Here is a 22140-nt window from a genome sequence, read left to right on the forward strand (position 1 = left end):
GATTTATCACTCGAGAATCGTGGTACGGAACTGAGCAGGTCCTAAAATGGCTCAATCTCGGTTCTCGTCCGGACCTTGAGATCACTAGAATATAAAACTTTTAAAGGGTATTCGTTTTCCCTTTAAAAGATAAAGATGGAAAATTGATGGTGCATGGTGTGCGAGCACTGACAAGTTAAAATAAGGAACATATTATGAAGCCCGCTTGATGAGAACAAGCCATGGAAGTTCTCGCAGGACCAAAAGCAGGCTGCGGAGACCCCCGTAAGGTATAAAAAAGAACCCTCGATACGTTAAAAGTGAGGAAATTTTCTTGGTTTGTATCAACTTGGGCATCGTGGCTGAGGAAATTTCTGCTGGGCACGTTGAAAATGGTGGCTCTTCTTTATGCCCTCGAGAAGAGACACACGTAGAGAAGAGACAAAGAAAAGGGTCACCTCCCTTGAACAGCCAAACGAAGCTCACCCACTCAAATAATTGGGAGGGACACCACCGGACCCGATGATGTCTTTTTGCGCTGTCCGGTCTCCGATTGGATCGATGGTGATCGTCGGCCGCTTCTGCTCGGCTCCTTCTACAAAGCATTTTCCGTTTTCACTCCGATCACCGCCCTTTCATGGAAAGAAAACTGTTTCCGAGTAAGGTATCGGGCTTTAGCCTTACGCACCATTTGATTATATAGGCCACCGGATACTAATTGGCGAATCGCAGGCATAATTAGATCTTTCACAGCGTTTGCGAAGGTCTCTTTTTTGGGGAGGAAATAGAAAAGAACTTGAATGTCGTCACTGCTTCATGGAACGTTCGATCTCCCTTCATTTGGATACACTAGAAAAAGATGTTCAGACATTTTTCTTTACTCGGTCACATCACATCGATCTCGACCAATATGTTCTTTTCTAGGAATAACATCCCGATGAGTGTCATCGCTTCACAATCGTGCACGATTCATGGATTCATCCTTAAGTTGACGTGTCCATCATTACCTACCTACAGAAGTGTTGCAATACTTGTCATGCGCCCAGTTTACTGCTATACGTTGCGAGGAAAAAGATGCAAGGACTGATAGCTCTTTTGAGGACTATTGTTGGGCACGGGCATCCGAAATCGAAAAACTCTTGAATCTTTCTACGCAGCTCTAACACACATCGAAGCAGCAGAAGAGATCTTGGTCTACTATTGAGGACATATACTTTCCACGATAAGGCGCATGTCCAAGCTCCAAAACCAGAGAAAAAATCCGTGAAATATGCGGTACTATGTAAGAGAGCACGTTCGCTTTTATGAGAGCAATCTCGGAACCATCATAATTAATCCAAAATCTTGGCATTTTACAGCAAAATTTCCATCTTTTCTCTGCTTTCTCTCGCCGTCTCCCACCTCCAGATCTGCTCTTCTCCCGACCTCCCACAAAGCAGAAGCTAACGGACTCAAGAAATCACGAAAGTGTAATATTTTTTGTTTGCGGTCCGGACTGTCAGGTTGAACATCTGCCAAAGAAAATCCTATCGACTACATTGACTGGCAACGCATATGCTGGATCTATGGCTTTAACTCCCGGATACTCAAGAAGCGAAAGACCTGAAAACACCCACCAAGCAGAAAAAAAGCTTAGAGATTTAACTAGCAATATGCCCGGAGATAACTCTAGCTGAAGAAAGTAAATCGAGAGGCATGAAACAACCCCCGACCCAACAAAAGAAGAGAAGAATGAAGAAGGGAAAAAAAGGACAAGAAAAGCAAGAGGGAGAAAACAACACCGAAAAGACAAGGAGAATAAAGAGTTCATTAGGATATTCTTTATCAGCTAATATTTGCATTCTTGACCAATTTACTACCTAATCTTCATCCTTAACAAGAGCATTGAGTTTAAGTGCAGGTAATGGAGATTCTAACATATTTGATATCGCATCGTCATAGTACGAGGCAGCCATTGTCAATAAATCACATGATTTATGGTAGGATATCAAGAAACACTGAATGCACTTATTCAGTTGATAGGATTAGCCAATTTCAACCGAGAGATTGCAAAGGATCATGCCAAGATCTAACTATTAATTACCTGCCACTCCAAAATACGTATGGTACACATCTACGGCATCATCTGGTCTATCAGATATTCCACCATTTTCAGTGTCCTGAAATCACAAAGCCATCGGATCAAAAGAGTTAACTGATAATCAAAACACAAGACAGGAACTCTATACCGTGAAGTTCTATATGCATCCCAGGAAGGACATTCAAATAAATAACCTGACAGTCCAAGATGTATTTCACGAGCTTTTCTTTGTCAATCCAGTGAACTCTGTCAATCATAGTCAAGCTAGATAGGACCCACCAGGAGTAGCAGACCTGTGATAGTGCAACAAGATGAGTACAGACTTTGACAAGAATATTCACAAGCAATAGCTTAAACATTAGTTCTGGTGCCCACATCAGGAAGTTTCTCCGGGCGGCCATTGAACCCTCCGGATTTGACTTGGCGTTCACACAACCACCAGCCGAGAAGGTCCTTGTCAATGTGATGGAGTGAACCCGTGATAGCCAGAGCACCCACACAAGCAAATACTGCAGGAATGGCTGTGTGAATCTCTCTCCGATTCATATGCTTAAATCCATGAAGATAAAAATGAAAATTAAATACAAAGGGAATCTATAAGGGGTTTTGCCACTGACTTCCTTTTTCAGCCTACTGGATTCTCCATCAACTAGTATTTCGCAACAAGAGCCAATCAAAATCCAATGCATAAAAGCAAGTAGCAGAATAAAAATCTGAAGCTGCTCTCTCTAGTTTCCACTTCTTGCTTCTAGGTTTTAAATTGAGATTCCATGTAAAAAATGACATGTTTGCATGCTATAGGATGACATGCAGAAATACAACTCACCAACATTTTTATCATATGTTGAGTTAAGGTTGCAGAAATACCAATTGCACAATTACAACTTCAATTACTAAATATGAGAGAAGTCGCAATGCATAAAAATCTGAAGCTGCTCTCTCTAGTTTCCTCTTCTTGCTTTCTAGGTTTCAAATTGAGAATCCATGTAAAAAATGACATGTTTACATGCTATAGGATGACATGTAGAAATACAACTCACCAACATTTTTATCATATGTTGAGTAAAGGTTGCAGAAATACCAATTGCACAATTACAACTTCAATTACTAAAGGTGAGAAAAGTCACAACTATTATTAAAAAGCAAAAGCCACAGCTAAAGATAATTTGAAACTGACACTAACTGTTAAGGAGAACCAAAAGCACCCATCGGCTTGACATGAAAAAGGACAATAAAACTCGAATTGATTTTCCAGTTGCCATCTCTATCTTAAACAAGTAATCAGGCAACTAATTTTCCTTAGACACTATATACACTATTCTCCAACCCTTGATTTTAAAATTGCCATCTCTCCTCCACTCCTATCAGTCTCATGTTGCTATGCTCCATCCTCGGTGGTGACAATAAACATATTTTGTTGCAGACAATCACTGGTTGCCACCATTTCAAAGGAAAAGCCACTGAACTTAGTATGGAATTAAGTCCAAGACAGCTTGTCCAGTTTCAAAAAGTCTTACAAAAATGAATTCCAGCTATTCTTAATTACAGCCCTGCGCATATGTTGACACATATTTTTTTTAATAGCCCAATTAAATTGCACAAAATTTAGGAATTAAATTTTTAATTCCTAAAACAAGAAAATAATATTTTTTATTTAATTGCATTGCATATCATCATTGACCAAAGCCCAGGTTTTCACATCTTTCTCCAAACAACCCATAAGATGGTTGGCTGGAAAGTGAGATTAATTGTGTGAATCTGACATAGTATATCATGGATATCAATAGAAGCAGGAGATATGCCGGACCAAATTTCATCCAGAAATGCTTCTAAATAATTTTGTTACATATGCTAAGGTACTGCTTGGCTTCCAAATAACAACGGAGGAGCAGATAGAATAATCATTGTGTGATTCAAAAGTTGCAAGTGATTATAAGATTCAAAATTGAGCAAACTAAAAGCACTTCAAATATTCTCTTACCACCTAGAACAGAATTTTATTTTGTGATGATAGAACAGTATTTTTCACCACAGAAAGAGGCTACCCTATGCATACACAAATATTTGACTTCCAAAGCACCTTTCAGAAAGTAAAATCAATGAAAAAGTTCCAGCATAAGGTTATGACATACTTTGCCCTGCGTGGGACTCTCCACCAGGAATGCAACCAAACCCGCCATCCATATTTTTGCAACTCAAAATGTACTTCACAGCCTTCTCCACATCCATCGAATCCAAGCGTTTTAGTATTGAAAGACAGCATATGGCAATGTACGAGAATCTTTGAAGAGAAAAAAATTGTGAAATGAGTTTTGAGTATTTGACCGACATCCTTAAGAAGTACGAACATCCCAAAGGTCAATGACAAGGACAATACCGAGTATCAACTTCTCCCAATATATCCCCGGAAAAGGATCCATCTTCCTTTTGCAGTGATGTGACATCTGAGCTTAAGTATAGGCACAACAATATAAAAGCTTTCATGCCAGAAATTATCCCACATCAAGAAAATCAATCTCAGAGAGAGCCTTCTGATTTATGTTTGGCTGGCAATATGTAGACAAAGCACTAAGATTAACAAAGGTTCTACAACATCCAAAAGTAGACAGATTTGATGACCACTTCAAAAGAAACACATAGGATAAAGATTCACAAGTTCGTCCTCTATAAGTTAAATACTAGATGACATCCAAAAATGAAAAGCAGAACAACACGAACTCTTCATCCATGACAAGAGTTTAAAATTATAGAATGCTCTATTCCAAAAGAATGAAGGATACAACCAGTCACCTTATTGATATCAAGAACATCTAATTTGTCAAAAAGGCCTAAAACTTGCACAGCACTGATTGTATACAGCAGATGTGGATCATGTCCAACGTTTCCAGCAAAGCCGCCTGCACATAGAGCCCTGACAGATGCTCAGACTTGCTCTTTGAACAAGAGTTCTATAGAGAGTACAGCAACACCAACATTAACCACCCCCGAGACCTGTCATTAATAGATGGAGTCACAGTATCCTAGCCCCAAAAAAGGAAAGTTTAAACAGATAAGTAGCTCAAGTTTGGGACTATACTAAAAGACGAACTATTTAAGATGTTAGTTTCTTTTAGGTGCATCTTTGATGTGGGTAATCACGAGAAAGAAGCCAAGAGATCTACAGATTCGTACAAACCAGACTCATGTTGACATGTCATGATCCACGAAACAACGTCCTCTGAATTCACGGTGTCAAGTTTTCCAAGAAGATCCAGTGTGGTCAGTCCCCAATAAGCTCCATTCATTCTCAAATAATCCATAAGCACAGAATGGAAATCATCTTTCCTCTGACCACAAGATCACCAAAAAACTAAATCAGTAAAAAACTGAAATACTGGATAGCAGATATCAACGTACCTGGTCATTTTCATATATTGGTAGGAAACACAAGAAGGGGATTGTATACTGATACCCTTTCAACTGATAATATGTACTCGACATGTTTATTGCCAACAAGCTCCCCCATCTGTCAATATTCAGACAGAAATTTTCAGATGCAACATTACAACTCCAGACCTCAAGTGCAAGAGTTCCTATTCCGAATTAGAATATACTTCCAGTAGCATCAAAATCAAACACATGGATTCAGTCACAACATCATTGGAACCTTTGCACCTGTTCCTTTTAGTTGCACTTATTAAAAAAATACTCCAAAGTCAAACCAGTAAAAGGAAGCAACGACATATTCCTGACCTAACGTTGTCTTAGATTCTATGCACACAATACATCCCGCATGAATCTGATTCAGCTGACAAGCTTCAGCTTGATCTCTACAGTTTTCCTGATGCTCATTGTAAGGAGAAAAAGAGCAGGCAAAGAAACATCCACAACCTCTCTAACTACCCCAAGCTAGAATTTTTAGATGCCTATTTGCACAAAAGCTTTAAGCGAATTGCTTGACAAAGAACTCGCGCCCAAAATTGAACCCGGAACATATTTCCAGCACCATTTCTTGCGCGCAGGCACTCATTAATCAATGGAGCTCTACATGAGGGAAATCCTGAACGTGAAATGCAACAATTCAATAGACAGAATCATAACCGACAAACACAAAAAAATAAGGGGGGAATCAAGGGCGACCGCAATTCAAACCAAGATCCATAATTTAGTCATGTCAAGTAACTAGTAGCCGTGAGCTACTTTCAAGCCGATGACGGAGAGCGGAGGCAAATGTGACAATGTGAGTGAGTGCTGGTCGAGTCGAAGCACCGGGAAATGTTTGCGGGAAGTCCTCTGGGGAATTCGTCAACCAGTTAGAGTACAATATCTAGTTGACAACAAACACCCAACCCCGACTATGGAGTGCAGTTTCTGTCCCTCGAACCAAGAACTCCAATCACTTTACGCAATCAATCTAGTTGACAAACGACCCACGAATCAAGGTAATTTGTACAAACAGATCGTTTCGACGACGAATGACAAGATGGGTGCTTTGGATTACGAAAAGCGGAGGGAGAGATTGCATGCTGGTGAGCGAAATCAAGAGCTTTACCTATCAAAGCGATCGGCTCCCAGTCAATGGGCCCTTGCTAAACTGATCGTTACACGTAAAAATGGAGTCTTTTGAACTCGAAGAACGTTACAGTCCGTCCCTTTTGCTTAGCAGCGAAGCGAAGGATGTAGCCTATGTCGACTGAGCCAGAGCTACGTAATGTAGCATATTTGATTACGGCGTCTACGGTTAGTACCGTTTGGTCGGGATTGTGATCCGGAAGGTGAGGAGTTCGATTTCTCACTTCACCAGCTATGCCCCCACGAGTGGAGGCGCGCATGGATGCGCTGTTTCGATCCCCGCTTCCATGTGTTGAGTTCGAATTCGAAAATACTTGAGTTGGGACTTATCTAGTACGAGGTATGGGGGAGCCCTCTTGGTGTCCGGTCTTATTTGGCACAATCGGAGTAAGTAAAGGCTGCACGGATTGCCTGCTGATCCTCAATAGATCCATCGAATGAATGGGTCGAATTGAAAATGGTCTGACGCAAATTGATCAATTTCATGCAATATAAATCTAGTGGCCCATATCCGATCCAATCCATCACAAACTCATATCCAACCCAACATATAGGGTGGCGCTATTTCCACCCCTATTTTGGCTAAGACACTCCTTTTTCCAATAAACTTACAGAAATAGCCTCATGTCTCCCTCTCTCCTCAATTTATTGTTTCTTCTTTTATTAGGCTAATCCACAAAACTACATTTATTTCTCTCATCTCACATGTCAGTTTCGCAATACAAATGCTCCATTACACCCAACAAAATATCGTTTTACCATGCATCTTGTTATCACTTTGCCTAGACAATATTGTCAATTTTAATATATAGTCTCATATCTTCAATCACAAAATGTTTCTATTTATGATAGCGTATGAACACACAATTAATTGCCCATTTTTTTTTATCAAATAGTATGAGCGAAACTATATTTCAAAGTTGAAAATTAAAATTCAATTTAACTATTTAGCCGATCTTTATAAAAAATGGAATAGAAAATTTGATCAAAATATGAAAAAGTTTAATTTGTTAGAAGCATGATCAAATGTCAAAAATATTTATATGTAGATCATACTAAATATTAACAAAAAATAGGCACATAAAGGGAAAAAAATGAAACTTCTTGCTCTTCTAATCGTACAATGAAGAAAGTAATTAATATCGATTATAAACTCAATCTCATATCAAATGGATTAAAACTTTTAAATATGCTTAAAACTCTGTTATGAAAAATCTGATGTGACTTTGAAAGTGAAGAAGGTGTAAATAAATTGTCAACACTCATCTTGCAATTCTTATAAATCGTAAAAATCTCATAAGAAAGCACAAACCAGCGATGTTTAACTTTAAAACCCTACGAACTTATTTCGGAAAAGCACCCACAATGTCAAAATCGGCTAGATGATTATGTGGAATTTTAATTTCCAACTTTGAAGTAAAGTTCCCTCAAACCATTTGATAAAAAATAGGCAATTAATTGTGTGCTCATAAGCCATCAAAGCTAGAAATTTCTGACATTCTAGGTAACTTTTGTGATTAAAAATATGAAATCATAAAGTAAAAGTAACAACATTCTCTAGGCAAAATGATAATAGGATGTAGGATAAGATAATATCTTGTTGGGTGGAATTTAACATTTATATTGTGAAACTGATAAAATAAGAGAGATGATAGAAATAAAAGGCAGTTTTGTTGGTTAGCTTGATAGAAAAAGAAATGGGTTGGCCTGATAAAAGAAGAACAATAAATTGAAGAGAGAGGGAGAGAGGAGGGTATTTCTGTAAGTTTATTAGAAAAAAAGGAGTGTCTTAGCTAATATGGTAGTGGAAATAGCGCCACCCCAACATATATTGCCAAAACACTTTAATATTTAACTCAATTTAGGAAAACACATATCTAAACTGAGGTGAGAGCGCGGGGTGAGCGAGTAAGCACGGGGTGAAGTAAGGGCAAGAGGGAGAGAGTCATAGAGGTGAGTTGGGTTTAAATAAGTTGTGAACCCATTTAAAATCCTTATTATTTTGAACTTTACCATTCTAAACTCATGTATGACCATTTATTGAATATAATTAAATCATATAACAACTCAATCCATCAAATATGGGTTAAGAAAGTTTACGATCCGGTTTGATAGATTTAGTCCTAAAGAAGAAATTGACGTTACCTGCGGTGCTTGCTAAGAAATTCACAGAGATAAGAAGACACACAATTGGTTTGTCAATCCAGCAAAATGGATGGGCCCAAGACCATCACGATCCCAAATAACTTGAAGGATCTAATCCTGCTTCCCGGTCCCTCTCGTACCAGGGAAATGTCCTCTCAATGCTCTAACGCCCACACCCACTGAGTCTGGAAACTCAGGGCTCAAAGCCCGATTGCAATGAGGCCTACAAGCCCAGGCCAAGGGACCCTCTACATGACAGCACTAGATTCTAGCTTGTGAACCCAGTCTTCCACTCGGTTCTTGAACATTCGAGCATCAATCCCTTTCCCGGAAGGTGGGGGCCTTGCTTTCTCTAGGAGCACAACGGATCGTCGCGATGTGCATGCTCCGTGCAGGTTTGCAGGAGAATAATGATGGCATAGAGACAAGGACTCCACACAAAATCTTCCATCCTATGAACGACACAGCTTCACGTGGACCAAGCGTTTCCGATCAGGTGTTGCAGTAAAAAAACGACGACGCCAATGGGTGGACGAGAGACGAGCCCAGCAACGTGTGATCGAGCAGAACACCGGCAAAAGATTGGACGAGAGACGAATCCAGCAACGTGTGATCGAGCAAACATGGAAAAAGATAGGACGTAGGACGGAGGTGATGTGATCCGCCGCGACGACGGCGTCGCTTCGAAATCGAAAGGCAAGCGAAGTACCTGAGACCATCAGAAAATTTATCAGTGTATTCGCAACGTGTTGTGGGAAATAAAAAAGATAGTATAAATATGGGACTGTTGACGATAATGAGGGCGTGCACTGTTCGCTGAGTGTTCACTTCATATATTATTGGCTCAGTTCAGTTATGTTCAGTTCGGGCGATTAATGGCACTTCGTCTTTTGTTTGCACCTTATCTTCTGGAGCTTTCCTCTCGGAGGGCTGCTAAAGGTCGAGTCCATTGTTCTGCGAGCACGCAGGTCTCTGATCCTCAAGGAGGACGAAGATCGGCCAATTATTAGCCATATGTTTGGACTTACAATTACCTTCAGTCCCTTGTGGCCGATGAAGTTCGTCGATCTCGTTGTGAGGTGAAGAACCACTCACCTAGCCGTTTGTTCTCTCAACGAGAAATTTATGCTAAAGTTTTTTAAAAAGCAAAGACGGTTTATGCAATTTGGATCCAACTTAATTATAATGATTAGCTGAGTGATCAAACGCTTGGTTCGAATACGAAAGATTCAGCGTTCGAATTACAATGTCTTCCACTCAGAATACACTTGGATCGTACACTGGTCACTTATGGTGTGGAGCATTATCAAGTGCACGTGGACGGGGGCAGTTCAATGCATTGGCGGGGGAATAAGTCTTATTGAAATTTTGATTATCCTAAGACAAACTATTGATCAAACCCGGTTGTGTTGTACTTATATGTTAGGCACCAGTCTAATAACTTTATGACTATGACATTTGATTTAATGATTTATATATCATCATAATTAGTAAGTCATTTGACCTCATCACTAAGATTTATCACTTTTGTTAATTGGTTACGTTTTCTTCCATCCCTAGTTTCCTCCAACCATGTCTATGATGAATGAATTGCAGGCTGTGGGTGATGTCCATGTTTGTATCCACTAATCAGAATAATGGTTAGAGGAGGTTTTCTCCAAACAAGGATGGAGAGAATTTTTTCCAACCAAGAATGGAGAAAAACACGAGCCTCTATCGATTGTGATTAGATAGAAACATAAGCCAAACAACATCTAGAGCAAGCCATGAAAAGATGGAATTCCTCTATCCTCGTTTCTCTTTACGTCTCTTGCACACATTCGAGACTATTTCATTTTTAAAAAGTCAGTAATAGGTGTCATTATCCTAGGCATGTGACAAATGTGATCTTGAGATATGACATCCCAGGCCGTCATCATTAACGACAAAAGGGTCAATTATCCTCCCCGTACTAGGGAAATGTCTCTCAATGCTCGCCCACACCCACTTAGGCTGCGCATGACAACTTGCCAAACAGTGTTTGATTCTGTTCTTTTGTTCCCAGAATCAGTTTGGGAACAGAAATGCGTTTGTTTAATTTTTTGATTCTGGGCACAATTTTGTCAAAAATTGTTCCCAGAATCAGTTTTGGAGCAGAATCAAGAATAAAAAAAAAGTAGCTTCTTGATTCTGGGAACAATTTTGAGAATCAATTTTTTTTTCTTCTTCCTTTTCTTGGTTTTTAATTTAGCTTCTAATGTCCAGCCCGAGGACCGCCCTCGCCGGATCTGACGAGAATAAAATATTTTAATAAAAAATATTATTAATAAAAAATATTTTACCGGCCATGGCCATAAAAAAGAAAAAAAATATATTTTTAATAAAAATATTTTAATAAAAAATATTATTAATAAAAAAATTATTTTACCGGCCATGGCAAAAAAAAAATAAAAATGTATATTTTTAATAAAAATATTTTAATAAAAAAATTATTAATAAAAAAATATTTTACGGCCATGACCGCGATCGAGCCATGGCAAAAAAAAAGAAAAATATATATTTTTAATAAAAATATTTTAATAAAAAAATATTTCAAATAGTGCAGCTGACTGATGCATGTAAAAAAAATAAAAATATATATTTTTAATAAAAATATATATTTTTAATGAAAATATTTTAATAAAAAAAATATTTTACCGGCCATAGCCGGCGACCAGGCCATGGCCCAAAAAAATAAAAATGTATATTTTTAATAAAAAATATTATTAATAAAAAAAATATTTTACCGGCCATGGCAAAAAAAAATAAAAAAATATATTTTTAATAAAAATATTTAATAAAAAATATTTTATCGATCATGGCCGGCGACCAGGCCATGACCAAAAAAAAGAAAAAATACTTTTAATAAAAATATTATTAATAAAAAAATATTTTACGGGTCATGGCCGGCGAGCAGGCTATGGCCAAGAAGGAGGAAAAGAAAAAAAGAAAAGAAAAAAAGAAAGAAATATTAAAATATTTAAAAATATTATTAATAAAAAAAAAATTTGTGGCGTTACCAAACGCATTTCTGTTCTTTTTCTATTCCAGAGATGGAATTTTGGGTCGTTAACAAACGCCTTAAATGCGCTCGAATCAATTCGGCATGAGAATAAAAAGAATCATTTCGAAGAATACGTTCGAAGACGAGAATCGTTGTCACGCGCCTTAGTTTGGAAACTCAGCGCTCAAAGCCCGATTGCAATGAGGCCTACAAGCCCGGGCCAAGGGACCCTCTATATGACACCACTAGAGTCTAGCTTTTGAACCCAGTCCTCCACTCGGTTGTTGAACATTCGAGCATCAATCCCTTTCCCAGAAGGTGGGGGCCTTGCTTTCTCTAGAAGCACAACGGATCGTCGCGAAGTGCATGCTCTATGTAGATTTGCAGGAGAATAATGATGGTATACAGACAAGGACTCCACATAAAATCTTCGATCCTATGAACGACACAGCTACACGTGGACCAAACGTTTCCGACCGGGTGTTGCAGTAAAAAACACGACGACGCCAATGGGTGGACGAGAGACGAGCCCAGCAACGTGTGATCGAGCAGAACACCGACAAAAGATTGGACGAGAGACGAATCCAGCAACGTGTGATCGAGCAAACATGGAAAAACACAGGACAAGAAGATGTGATCCACCGCGTCGACGGCGACATCGCTTCGAAACCGAAAGGCAAGCGAAGTACCTGAGACCATCAGAAAATTTATCAGTATATTCCAACGACGTGTTGTAGGAAATCGAAAAGATAGTATAAATATGGGACTGTCGACAACGAGAGCGTGCACTGGTCGCTGAGTCTTCACTTTCTATATTATTGGCTTGGTTCAGTTCGGCTCAGTTCGCGAGATTCATGGCACTTCATCTTTTGTTCGCACCTTACCTCCCGGAGCTTTCCTCTCAGAGGGTTGCTAATGGTCGAGTCCATTGTTCCGCGAGCACGCAGGTCTCTGATCCTCAGGGAGGACGAAGATCGGCCAATTATCAGCCATCTGTCTGGACTTACAATTACCTTCAGTCCCTTGTGGCCGATGAAGTTCGTCGATCTCGTCGTGAGGTGAAGAACCGCTCGCCTAGCCATTTGTTCTCTCAACGAGATGTTTTATGCTAAAGTTTTTAAAAAATAAAGACAGTTTCTGTAATTTGGATCCAACTTAATTATAATGATTAGCTGAGTAATCAAACACTTGTTTCGAATACGATAGATTCAGTGTTCAAATTACAACGTCTTTCACTCAAAATACACTTGGATCGTACACTAGCCACTGGATGGGGTAGTTCAGTGCATTGGTGGGAGAATTAGTCTTATTGAAATTTTGATTATCCTCTCGTTCTCGACTAAACATAAATAAATTCTCGGTATTGAAAAGGACAATTATCCTAGGACAAATTGTTGATCAAATCCGGTTGTGTCATACTTTTATGTTAGGCACCAGACTAATAACTTTATGACTATGAAATTTGATTTAATGATCTCTATATCGTCGTAGTTGGTAGGTCATGTGGCCTCATCACTAAGATTTATCACTTTTGTTAATTGGTTATATTTTCTTTCGTCCCTAGTTTCCTCCAACCATGTCTATGATGGATGAACTGCAAGCTGTGGGTGATATCCATGTTTGTATCGACTAATCAGAATACTGTGATGGAGAGAATTTTTTCTAAACAAGAATGGAGAAAAATACGAGCCTCTATCGATTGTGATTAGATAGCAACATAAGCCAAACAAAATCTAGAGCATGTGGAATTCCTCTATCGTCGTTTCTCTTTACGTTTGTTGCACACATTCGACACTGTTTCAATTTTAAGAAGTCAGTCATAGGTGTCATTATCCTAGGCATTTGACACAAATGTGATCTTGAGATAGTAGATTTCCTCCTATTTCTTTGAAGTATCAACACTTTATAGGAGACCCAATATGTAGGTTTGAAAAATTATGTTTCCTTCTTTGCTTTTTTCCTAGGGTTCAAAAACTAAGCTATGGATTTTACTTTCTTCTAACGTAGGTTGAGCAACGGAAAGAAAAGGCACAAGTGTTGGAAGAACAAGTGAGAGGTGCTCTTAGTGACGAAACTGCTGAACCCATGACCATATTTGCTCTGGTTGATGACATTCAACGCCTAGGACTGGGACATCACTTTGGGGAAGACATTTCGAGAGCTCTTCGCAGATGTCTCTCTCCGGGTGCGGTCAATAAGCGCCTTGACAAGTCTCTGCACGGCACAGCTCTCAGCTTTAGGGTTCTTAGACAGCACGGCTTCGAAGTTTCTCAAGGTAATTCATCGTAAATTTGATGAAACAAAAACAATTAGAAGGTAATTCTCAAAATTCGGATCAAGATGCTTTTGCAATTCTTGTTATACTAACTTTTGTGTGTGAAGGTTCGAAATGATTATAAGAGACAGACAAATATTCTGTAATCACTATGAGACGCTAAACACTTGTTGTAGTGACATCTATAACGGCTCTCAGCATAGGACCTCACCATATCCTCCCATGAACATATATATTAGGGAATTAGAGAATTTATTAATGAACAACTGCATAGTATCTTTCTCTAATCAGATGGACTAATCTTGGCTACGAATAAACAGATGTTTTTAAGATTTTCATGGAAGAAAGCGGCAGTTTTATGAAGATCCTTGGTGGTGATGTCCAAGGTATGCTGAGTCTATACGAAGCCTCCCATTTGGCCTTCGAAGAAGAAGACATCTTGCACAAGGCTAAAACATTCGCCATCAAGCATCTCAAAAACCTCAATAGCGACGTTAGCAAAGATCTTCAAGACCAAGTGATCCATGAATTGGAACTGCCTCTGCACCGTAGAATGCCATTGCTAGAAGCTCGAAGATCCATTGAAGCTTATGGCAGATATGGATACACGAATCATCCAATTCTCGAACTTGCCGCGACGGAGTTCAACACTTCGCAATCAACTCTCCAAAGAGATCTTCAGGAAATGTTAGGGTTAGTCTACAAACTCATAAGGATAAATCCTATATTTGATGATGGAATTGATGGGGGCAATAAGGATATTAGACTTGCGAAAGCTTGATATGCATTCGAAAAAATTGCAATGCATACTCTGAAATTTTAATTCTCTGAGTTGTTGCAGATGGTGGAATAATGTTAGCCTCGCAAAAAGGTTGAGCTTTGCGAGGGATAGACTTATGGAGTGCTTCTTTTGGGCGGTTGGAATTGCACACGAACCTTCACTCAGCATTTGTCGGAAAGGGGTGACGAAAGCGTTCTCGCTGATCCTTGTCCTCGATGATGTGTACGATGTTTTTGGCACATTGGACGAACTGGAGCTATTCACAGAGGCGGTCCGCAGGTCCATCTCTCTTCGATATACTTGGAGATACTAATGTTCATGCATTTTAGAAGTGGAAGTTTTACCTTGTCATCTGTGTGGTTTCAGATGGGACATCAATGCTGTGGAAGATCTTCCTGGCTATATGAAGTTGTGCTTCTTAGCTCTCTACAACAGCGTAAACGAGATGGCTTACGACACTCTAAAGGAGACCGGGGAAAATGTCCTCCCGTATCTAAGTAAAGCGGTACGCACAAAAACCTCTTTGGTGTATCAATTGACCATATATGCATCCGAGTTCTAGGAATTTCCTACCTAATGCGGAAATTGAGTGTTTCTATTCTTTTGCAGTGGTATGATCTGTGCAAAGCCTTCTTGCAAGAAGCAAAATGGAGTTACAATAAGATCGTCCCAGGAGTTGAAGAGTACTTGAACAATGGGTGGGTATCATCATCAGGACAGGTCATGTTGACTCATGCCTACTTTTTATCAAGCCCAAGCATGAGAAAGGAGGAACTCGAATCGCTAGAACACTACCATGATCTCTTGCGGTTGCCGTCCTTGATTTTCCGTCTTACCAATGATCTCGCTACCTCATCGGTACGCATTCTTTCGGCTTTCTCTAGTCCAATTTTTCTTGTGTCGCAATTAACCTTATACAAGCATTTTTTTTTGTAGCGAAACAAGTGAAGTTAATAACCACATATTCATGATCTTTTAGATAGCTTATTATGGCAAAATTATGATCCTAACAGGCTGAGCTGGAGAGGGGAGAGACCACGAATTCAATACGGTGTTACATGCAAGAAAAGGGGGTCTCCGAGTCAGAGGCTCGCGAGTGCGTTACAGAACAGATCGACACGGCATGGAAGAAAATGAACAAATATATGGTCGACGACTCGACTTTCAATAAATCTTTCGTGCAGATGGCTTATAACCTTGCCCGGATGGCGCATTGTGTGTACCAGGATGGAGATGCGATTGGAGCTCCAGACGACCAGTCATGGAACCGTGTGCACTCCTTGATAATCACACCTGTTTCTCTTGCGCATGGTTAAATTAGTTTGCACAAAATCATGTCAAATAGACATGAAAAAAAGTATTGTGTGGACTTGATGCATGTGCCTTGGTTCATTCAAACAGTCGAGTCCAGCCGGTCCATAAATAAAGTAGGTGGATCCTACTATACTATAAGGCCCTCAATGTACAAAAGTTAATTCAATCCATCTAATCGGACTGAAAGATCTTTTTATATATTTTGGGAGAGAAGATTCCAATGACGAGAAGATCAATCATTTTTTTTTTATAAAAGAACTTTTCAGATGTTGAGCAGTGGTCATAATTAATGGCTGTGAATATCTATCTGTTAACGAGAAATATTTCAGTCAATCAACTTCAGGTCCGTGCAATGCATGGGACTTCAAAACTAGTATGGCAATAGTGGTTTAACGTCTCGTTATTCTACATTAGTTTATTGCTGCCACATAAATTCAGCACGCGCAGATTATTTTATATTTGTTCATCTCGATCATTAAGTTACTATCAAGACGACTCATTGTTTCAGAGGTTCTACCTTGTCCCTTTGATTTCTTCCCTAAGTGCATACATTTGATGCTAATTTCGAATTAGTTTTGCATTAAAAGAAACACATGAACAAAGATCAGACCCAGTGACAATAATCCAGTTTGACAAAAGAAAAGGACTTCTTACCGAATTGCGGTAATTTACTCGATTATATATGTTTCGTGATACCACTAAATCCAGCTGCACAACTTGCTGAGGGTTCAATTTCTCCCTTCCTCACCTTGCCCCATGAATGGAGACGTGTGTGGAGGTGTTATTGCGATCCCGCCTCCATGTGTCGAGTTTGAATCCGAAAATACTCAGGTTCGGAATTTTCTAGTATCAGCAGTGGGAGTACTCTTGGTGTCTCGTGAGGATTTCATTCTGCACAATTGAAGTAAGTAAAGACTGCTCGGACTTGAAGAAGACCCTGAAAAAGAAATCGACGTTATTTGCGGTGCATGTTAAGAGAATTGCAGAAATAACGAGGAAAATCGATCGGTTTATCAATCCAGCAAAATTGATGGTCCCAAGACGAGCATGAGCCCAGATAATTCTAAGGATCTGCTAATCCTGCAATGAGGCCTGCAAGTCAAGGGACTGTCCATACGACACCACTCGATTCTAGCATTTGAACCCAGTCTTCAACTCGGTTCTTGAACATCTGGGCATCAATCCCTTTCCCAGAAGGTGGGGCCTTGCTTCTTTGGAAGAACAACGAATCATCGCTAAGTGTATGTTCCGTGTAGATTCCGTCACTATAGCTTGCAGGACAATAATGATTGTATGGAGACAACGTCTCCAAATAAAATCTTCGATCCTGTGAACAACACAACTTCACGCGTGCCAATCGTTTCTGATCGAGTTTGAGCTCGTGTACGAGACCTGACCCCGATTAAAGGATTGAGTGGGTTCTTTTTCTTCTGAAGTTGTGACCGCACAAGAGAAAGAAATAAAAAGATGAATGGGAAGTCCTCTGCCACTACAAGACAAAGAAGGGGACCCACGTTACCTATAACATATAGGAAACGGGGGCTCAGCTAGGGTTTTAAGAAAAGAAAATATATAGGTTTTCTTTTTAGTTTTAGCCCTAGGTTGTTCTTTTCCTTGAAGCGTGGCCGCCAATGGGTTGTTGAAGGAAGCGGCCTAAGGACTCCAAGAAAGCAGCCGCAAAGTAGGTTCTTTAGTCGTGGGATTCCTTGAAGCAAGAGTAGCTGCACGAAGAAAAAAAGAGAAAGAACGTCTAGACGTTCTTGTTTTTGAGCCGTACGTACAGCTTTGCTTTAAGCCTGAACATCCGGTGATTTCTGCTGTAAGTTTTATATCATATTGAATTATTTTATTTATAAACACTTTGAATTTGAATATAATATAGACGTGAAAAACATTCGAGCGTGTGAATAATTATAATTCCTTCTTCGATTATAGTGTATTATTTATTACTGGCTCTCCTTATTGATAGGTACTGATATTCGGACTGAATTACATAAATCTTTGGTGTCATTTATTGTTCTTCATTTATTTCTTTAGTGATTTCGCATTGATTTAAGTTACAAAATCCAAGTTAGGTAGCACATGATAACCATTCTGGTTCTATCCAGAACTGGTTTTCTGTTTCCAGAAATAACTTTGGACCAGAAACTCATTTGGTAACGTAATTTCATTTTTCTATTTCTGGAACAACTTTTTGTTCCAGAATTGATTCTGAACCAGAAATCAGAACAAAAAAAAAGTACGTTTTCTATTTCTAGACCAAAAATAAGAATCATTTCTGAGAGAACTCTTTCTTCAAAACACATGTTCATCTAGAAGTCACGATATTTGAGGTGGGAAAAAAAGCAAAAAATCAAAAAATTCAAAACTTCACATAATGGTTTAGAATATGTGGCTACCCACTTTGAGCGAAATTTAAATTTTTTTAGGTGCCGAAAAAAATAAAAAAAAATAAAAAAATCAAAAATTTCAAAATTTCACAAAATGGCTTAGAATACTTATGGCCACCCACTTTGAACGAAATTTAATTTTTTTAGATGCCAAAAAAAATAAAAATAATCAAAAAATCTAAAATTTAAAAACTTCACAGAATGTCTTAGAATATTTGTGACCACCCAATTTGAGCGAAATTTAATTTTTTTTAGGTGCCGAAAAAATTAAAAAAAGCAAAAAATAAAAAATTCAAAACTTTACAGAATGGCTTAGAATACTTGTGGCTATCCATTTTGAGCGAAATTTAAATTTTTTAGGTGCCAAAAAAAATAAATAAAAAAATAAAAAATTTCAAAACTTCACAGAATGGCTTAGAATACCTGTGGCCATCCACTTTGAGCGAAATTTAATTTTTTTTAGATGCCAAAAAAATAAAAATAAGCAAAAAAGTAAAAATTTCAAAACTTCACAGAATGGCTTAAAATACCTGTGGCCATCCACTTTGAGCAAAAATTTATTTTTTTTAGGTGCCTAAAAAAATTAAAAAAAGCAAAAAATCAAAAATTTTAAAACTTCACAGAATGGCTTAGAATACCTGTGGCTATTCACTTTGAGTGAAATTTTAATTTTTTTAGGTGTTGAAAAAAATAAAAAAATAAAAAATTTCAAAACTTCACAGAATTGCTTAGAATACCTGTGGCCACCCACTTTGAGTGAAATTTAATTTTTTAGGTGCCGAAAAAAAATAAAAATAATCAAAAAAGCAAAAATTTCAAAACTTCACAGAATGTCTTAGAGTACCTGTGGCCACCAACTTTGAATGAAATTTTTTTTTTAGGTGCCGAAAAAAAGAAAAAAAAGCTAAAAATAAAAAATTTCAAAATTTCACAGAATGTCTTAGAATACATGTGGCCATCCACTTTGAGTGAAATTTAATTTTCTTTAGTTGTCGAAAAAAATAAAAAAATAAAAAATACCATTTGGGCACCTAAAAAAATTAAATTTCACTCAAAGTTGGTGGTTAGAGGCATTCTAAGTAATTTTGTGAAGTTTTAAAAATTTTGATTTTTTTATGTTTTTATTTTTTTTTCGGCACCTTAAATAATTTAAATTTCACTCAAAGTGGGTGGCCACAGATATTCTAAGTCATTCTGTGAATTTTTGAAATTTTTGATTTTTCACTTTTTTTTCACCTCAAAAAATTAAAAATTCACTCAAAGTGGGTGACCACATGTATTCTAAGCTATTCAGTGAAGTTTTGAAAATTTTGAATTTTTTGGGCACCTTAAAAAAATTAAATTTCACTCAAAGTGGGTGGTCACATGTATTCTAAACTATTTGTGAAGTTTTGAAATTTTTGATTTTTTGATTTTTTTTGGGCACCTAAAAAAATTTAAATTTCACTAAAAGTGGGTGATCACAGGTATTTTAAGCCATTCTATGAAGTTTTGAAATTTTTGATTTTTTTGAAAAATTCAACAAATTTCCTATTTTCCCGAAATCTGAATTTTTTTATTTTTTGAAAATTGTGATGAATTTTTCTAGAATTTTTCAATTTTTTTGGATTTTTTGAATTTTTTTGAGATTTTTAGGAATATTTTGGATTTTCTAATTATTTTTATTCCATTTCTAAAAAAATGGATTTTTGTTCCTAGAAATAGAATTTTGTGTTGTTTATCAAACTGGTTTTTGTTTCAGGAAATAGAAGTTTTGTACTGTTATCAAACGGGTTTCTGTTTCAAAAATAATTTTTTTTTTCGTTATCAGAAGGGTTTTTTTTATCAGAAACTCATCCTGGAACTAGAAATAGAAAAAGCTATTTCTGTTTCAGGAACTCATTCCGGAACAGAATGGTTATCATTCGCTACCTTAGCTTCTGCGTTATAGTACAACAATTGGTATCAGAGCTTGAGAATATGATTTTCTGGATATTTTTTGCTTGTCTAATTATTATTTGGAAATTCCTTTGTGGCAATTATTGTTGCGATTGACCTCTGGTTTTTAACATAAAAAAGGAGGTCTCGCCTGGTACGAACTAAATTTAGGTCTGGGACTTAACTCGGGCTCTCTCAAACCCATACCACATCGCAACTTAAGGTTTAGGTTTTTAATCTGCAAATGATTTTTATCAAGGAGTCGCCACTAATCGGTTTGGAGTGGGTCGATTAGACACCTAAGTAAAGTGATGGGAGAATCACTCTACTCCGAACCAGAGATTAAATGAGTTCGGGGACTTGATTACACTAGTTGGGTAACTAATGCCCTTTTGGTACCTTTTTACCCTGTTCATTTCAAAAAATATTTGTCAGGCAATTTAAATTGATTTTAGGACCTTTCTCCTAATAAGTGAGGTGATCAAGCGAGTGCATAATCATAAACGATTAGCAGTTAAACTAGATATGCAGCCTAGGATTCTACTCCTAACTAAGGCTATAACATTCAGAACACGACAATTTATGCAATTATATTCTGATTAAAAATAAAATGCATAATAATATTACAATAGTGGAAAAATAATATGCAAAATACTACTAGATAGCCCTATAGGATTATCAGATTTAAGCACAATAATTAATCAAATAATTCACATAATTTAGAAAAATATTCAAAAATATTAATTTCTAAACTAATTTCTAATTTTAAAAGAAATAAAAAAGGATTTTTAAAAAATATAATAATAATAATCATGATGATGATGATAAAAAAATAATATTTTTAAAAAAATATATTTTAATTAAAAATAATATAATATTGGTTGGGTCGGGTCGGCGGACCCCGAGTTGTATCAAATCTGACCCGGGTCAACGGATTTGACCAAAAGCGTTGAACCCGAGTCGGATCTTCGTATCCGAACCGGGTCCGAGGGTCAACTTGGTTCGTTGACCCGGGTTGTGAATCGGGTCGGGTCGGTCCCCGCATGCAAAAGCCGTAGGGACGTCGGCCAAGCGAGATTTGACCTCTTATTAGCCGACCCAGACTGACTTCGGCCTATAACCATCTCTAGGAACCACCACCGAGCCTTTTCAGCCGTTTAACTCGCCGTCCGACCACCTGCTTGCCGGCGACCAAAACCAACTTGGCCTCACTGAGGCATTTCATCGAACACCTAGTGTGCACGGCGAAAATCGAGGGTTTTTGACCTACTCCCGGGCTCCGGCGTACTCTGGCGACATATGCTTACCTTCGGCGACGACGTATGGACTATGGGGAACGACGGTATGGGTCGGGATTCGCGCGAAACAGCTGGCGTGAGTCCCAGCCAAACTTTGCTAAAAAATAGCGAAAAACAGGGCTTTGGTGATACCAGGAAGACTCACCGGTCGGCACTGCTTTCGGGGTGGGTTTCCAGTCATCTTGCTAGTAACGGCCGGGCTGCTGGTGTCCCTTGGTGACTTGCAAACTCTCTCAGCTCGCTCCTTTTTCTCTTGGTTACTCTCACAGATCTCTCTCTCTCTCTATGCTCTGTTTTTGCTACAAAAAGCCGACCCCTTTCTCTCTCTTCTCTGCCGCTTATATAGTGGTCGCCAGCCGCTGCTCCGCCCCAGAAGTCATCGTCTTAA

The 22140-nt window shown here is 38.3% G+C and overlaps 2 protein-coding genes and 1 long non-coding RNA gene across 5 annotated transcripts; 1 reads left to right on the plus strand and 2 right to left on the minus strand.

Moving 5' to 3' along the window:
* Nucleotides 1-1100: 1100 nt before the first annotated feature.
* On the minus strand, nucleotides 1101-6737 carry LOC115679885 (geranylgeranyl transferase type-2 subunit beta 1-like). 3 transcript variants are annotated; one of them, XM_056315220.1, is made up of 11 exons: nucleotides 6591-6733; nucleotides 5967-6098; nucleotides 5511-5562; nucleotides 5235-5385; nucleotides 4840-4956; nucleotides 4437-4503; nucleotides 4192-4340; nucleotides 2435-2568; nucleotides 2254-2352; nucleotides 2063-2138; nucleotides 1101-1581 (listed from the first exon to the last, which is right to left on the minus strand). In XM_056315220.1, coding segments are annotated over exons 2-11 (951 nt in total). In that variant the 5' UTR covers nucleotides 5969-6098; nucleotides 6591-6733; the 3' UTR covers nucleotides 1101-1477. The 3 variants fall into 3 exon arrangements, with proteins under 3 accessions (XP_056171195.1, XP_056171194.1, XP_030459471.1); XM_056315219.1 differs by having other exon boundaries at nucleotides 5511-5564; nucleotides 5930-6098; XM_030603611.2 differs by lacking the exon at nucleotides 5967-6098 and having other exon boundaries at nucleotides 5511-5564; nucleotides 6591-6737.
* Nucleotides 6738-10370: 3633 nt separating this feature from the next.
* LOC130139052 (uncharacterized) lies at nucleotides 10371-12049 on the minus strand. Its single transcript, XR_008817306.1, has 2 exons — nucleotides 11937-12049; nucleotides 10371-10741 (listed from the first exon to the last, which is right to left on the minus strand). It is a non-coding gene; the product is annotated as an uncharacterized LOC130139052 (long non-coding RNA).
* Nucleotides 12050-12541: 492 nt separating this feature from the next.
* Nucleotides 12542-16208, plus strand: LOC115679883 (isoprene synthase, chloroplastic-like). The gene is made up of 7 exons (XM_030603602.2): nucleotides 12542-12835; nucleotides 13785-14052; nucleotides 14373-14745; nucleotides 14894-15112; nucleotides 15200-15338; nucleotides 15443-15691; nucleotides 15847-16208. Exons 1-7 carry the CDS (start codon nucleotides 12632-12634, stop codon nucleotides 16147-16149), a joined length of 1755 nt encoding a protein of 584 aa, XP_030459462.1. The 5' UTR covers nucleotides 12542-12631; the 3' UTR covers nucleotides 16150-16208.
* Nucleotides 16209-22140: the final 5932 nt, after the last annotated feature.

This window comes from Syzygium oleosum, unplaced genomic scaffold, assembly GCF_021117445.2.
Source record: "Syzygium oleosum isolate NSW1041296 unplaced genomic scaffold, Sole_v2.1 Sole_v2.10, whole genome shotgun sequence".
Taxonomy (NCBI): domain Eukaryota; kingdom Viridiplantae; phylum Streptophyta; class Magnoliopsida; order Myrtales; family Myrtaceae; genus Syzygium; species Syzygium oleosum.